This window comes from Nothoprocta perdicaria, unplaced genomic scaffold, assembly GCF_003342845.1.
Source record: "Nothoprocta perdicaria isolate Ctin4 unplaced genomic scaffold, notPer1 scaffold_71, whole genome shotgun sequence".
NCBI classification, from domain to species: Eukaryota; Metazoa; Chordata; class Aves; order Tinamiformes; family Tinamidae; genus Nothoprocta; species Nothoprocta perdicaria.
In genome coordinates, this window is record NW_020455988.1 from 1,016,310 (window position 1) to 1,019,861 (window position 3,552).

Here is a 3,552-nt window from a genome sequence, read left to right on the forward strand (position 1 = left end):
AAAAAAAGAAAAAAAAACAGATGTAGCTTAAGTAAACTGGAGCAAGGAGGAAGATTTGACACTGTCTTTTTTTCTCTCACAGCTCTTCATCCGATTTCCCTGTGTGTGGGGATATGTGTGAGCAGACGTACACACAAGGAATGGTTAAGACCCGTCAGGGGAAACATTTTTGAAGTGTTGCTAACCAGTGCAACAAAAAATGTGAAAGCTACATCCTGGATATTTTTAAGATGCTCTTGCCTGCTTTGGACTTTGATTCTGGTAGTCTTTTCTCTATGTTCCAAACATCAGGGAAATAAATGTTCCCTATTAAACCTCTTTGGGATGAGAAAAACCTAGCATGAGATTGCTGTCTAGGAGGAGAGCAGCTCTGCATCTTGTCCCATAGAAACACACAATGATCTGGCTCACTTGGTGGTCTCCAAAATGGCAAATGTATGTAGATGCAACAGGATGCAACAAATTTATGTAGTGCAACAAGGGACTTTCCATCTCAGGTTATTTCACTTTGGATGTGGAATACATTCCTGTTCAAAACAAACAGAAGCATGATGCTGGGACAGGAGGACACTTGGACAGAAAGACTGCTTTGGCCAAGCAAAAAACTATGCCTGGTCAGATGCTAATATGAATAAACGGGATGTATTTGTGTGGGGGGCCTTGAAGCAGCTGGAGGAAGCCTGCACTGAAGTAACAGAAGAGATCTTTCCAAGAGCAGGTCTCGGGGGACAGTTTGGTGCTGGTGCATAGGAGGCAGCACCCGCTTGTGCAGCGCAGCACAGCGCTCTCWGCGGCCCTGCCTCGAGTGGGCCCTTCCCCAGCGCTGCCCTGTGGGCTCGCGGGACGCGGGGTGAGTAATGGCGCTGAATACTCACAGCAGGGGGGAAGGCTGAGCCGTGCAGCCGGCGCCAACCGCTCCCCGCGCTGCGCTGGCCTGCGCCCCGCGCCAGGGCAGCTCGGGTACTGCTGGCGACGCGCATGCCACGATCAACGAGCCCGCGTTATGCACCAAATAAGAGCATGTGGGTATTATTTGTTTCCCTCTGTCGGATTATTCATTCCAAATACCATGTTTTCTACTCACTGCCAACAGATAGTCTGCGAGCAAGTCCTTGTTTTCAGAAGAGCAGTTGTTATTCACAAGTCCTGAACACAAGGTATGTGGGACTTGGGGGAATTTGCCTGCAAACTGTTCATTGCAGCCATTAACTGTTCACTGTGAATCACCTAGGATGTGCAATTGTGATTTCTTCCTCTTGACTATAGTCTATAAAACACCTTCTTCTTTTTAGGAAGGAGAAAAACAAATTGCAAATGGTCAGTGCCTAACTGTGAAATTGTGGTACTCCTATTCCAATGACCACGCAATTCCACTGAACCACACAGCTTTGGGGACTCATGCTTTTCTGACAGTAGCTGCTGCTTGAATACTYCAGAACAACAGGTAATAAAACTCTGCATATACAGCTCTGCAAGGAAATTCAATTCACTGCAGCACTGAGTCTTACCTGAGAAGTGCTACTGCTGGTGAATTCTCTTTCTCAGCCTGAGGGTCTTTGCATCTTCTAAGGTGTCACTGGGCAGATTTGCACGAGTAACACAACGCAGGTTGGGCACCTGGCCATCGTCAGAGCAGTGTCTCAGGCCTGAGCAGTGCAAGGGATGGAGCACTGCACATTTGCATCTGCCTCAATCAGCTGGCTGCAACGCCRCAATGGGAGCCCAACTACAGCAGGTAAACACAGTGCTTGGAGGAGAAGTGGCACTGGGGAAGAGAGCAGGAAAGGAGCTTTCCGGCCAGCCACCGTGTAATTCATCCCACGTTAATGCTTCTTTCCTAGCCATGCGGATCGGCACTGTGCATGGAACAGTGAAGCAGCAACTCAATAAACAAGCAGGAGCAGAAGGAAAATGAGCTGAAGGAAATTAGCACAAGAAGGAGGCCCTGAGCGGAAGGGAGCAAGGCAAGCTGGTGTGTGCCCCTGCCCGGGGAGGGGGGCTCCGAGTGGGCTCGTGGATGGGAAACTGCGGGAAATAACGGTGTTTTGCAGCGCGCCGCGAGGCCCGCGCGCCCCGCCCCCTCATTTGCTAGTCAAATGAGCCGCGCATACATTATGCAAAGCAGCGCCTAGGTGCATGCGTTATGCTAACGAGCCGGGGCTGGGGCAGAGCGGGCGGCTCGCGGGGCGGCGGCGGGACACGCGGCCGCCTCCCGGCCCGGCCCAGTGCAGCGCGACGCGGCGCTGCTGCTGCCGCTGCTGCCGCCGCCGCAGGTGGAGCAACAAGTCCGTTGGAGGGAGGTGGGGTGGGCTTCCCGCCTTCCCGCCCCGCGGCTCCCTGACAAGTGGCGAAGCGCTCGCGGAGCGCGCTAGCCCCGCGAAGGGCGGTCCTGCCGGCGCCTGGAGCAGCGAGGCGCTCGCCCCGCCGCCTGCGCCCTCGCTCGCTCTGTGGCCGCCCGGCGCCGCCTGCCTCCCGCCCGCCGCGGCTCCGGTGCGCGCCACCGCTCTGCCTTCAAAGTGTGTGACCCGGCTGCTCCGCTGCGCAACTGCTTATTTATTCCGCTTTATTTATTTATTTACCTTGTCGTACTTGGCTGTTGTTTTCTGTTGCTGCTCTTTGTAAACCGCTCGCCTCCATGGGGGGCGGAGGTAAGGAAATAAAAGCCGCGGCTGAAGGGTGCAAGAGCCTGCCGGGGCAGCGGCGGGCAGCCGCAGGACGGGATGGCAGCGGGCAGCCCGGCTGCGGCGGCAGCCGCGCCTCGGCGCTGGCCGCCCTCCTCTCGGCGCTGGCGGCGGCCGCCTGCGCCTACCTGGGCGTGCGGACCAGCGACCTCCAGGCGAGACTCTCGGCCATCGAGGGCGCCCGGGGGGGCCTCTCCGCTGCCGCCGCGCCGCTCCCGCCGCTGTCCGCCTTGTCCCTGGAGCAGCTGAACGCGATGATGCAGGAGAAAGTGGAGCGACTCCTGGCCCAGGTGTGCGGCGGGACGGGGGAGCTGCGCTCCGCCCGGGGCTGCCCGCGCGGCGTGGGGCAGGGCCGGCCGCGGCAGCCCCGCGGCCGTTGGGGCTCGCGCGGCGGCCGTTGGGGCTCGCGCGGCGGCCGTTGGGGCTCGCGCGGCGGCCTGACAGGGCGCCTGACCTTCGCCTCGGAACCGTTGACCGTTTTTCTCATGCGTAACTCACAGTTGCGCCCGAGCTGCAGTTCCCACGTTTATTCCCAGCGCCGGGGACCGGTGTGTGTGTGTGTGCATATTTGTGTGTATGTGTGTTTAAGCGCTGGGGACGCTTGTGCCGGGCGGCCGAGGTGGGAAGCGGCCGGTACTTTGGGCTTGTTTTGGTCGCTGTGGGGGCGGAGGAGGTACAAATGCACTTTGGGTCGAGTCCAAGTAAAGAAGTCATGACTAGTTATGCGGTCTATGGAATAGTTGTAAATCACAGCTTACGGTCAGACAGGTCTGTTATCCTGCCTCTAATGCACCGAGCTTACCGAGTTTCCTTCTCTCTCTGTGTCTCTCTCTCTCTCTCTCTGTGTGTCTCTCTCTCTCTCTCTCTCTCT

The 3,552-nt window shown here is 57.2% G+C and overlaps 1 protein-coding gene across 1 annotated transcript in view; it reads left to right on the forward strand.

The window, feature by feature from the left end:
- Nucleotides 1–2,565: 2,565 nt before the first annotated feature.
- Nucleotides 2,566–3,552, forward strand: part of COL25A1 (collagen type XXV alpha 1 chain) — a 246,054-nt gene continuing 245,067 nt past the window's right edge. Inside the window, exon 1 of the mRNA XM_026050874.1 lies at nt 2,566–2,971. Within this exon, the coding sequence (XP_025906659.1) occupies nt 2,636–2,971 (336 nt within the window). The 5' untranslated portion in view covers nt 2,566–2,635. The remainder of the gene's footprint in view (nt 2,972–3,552) is intronic.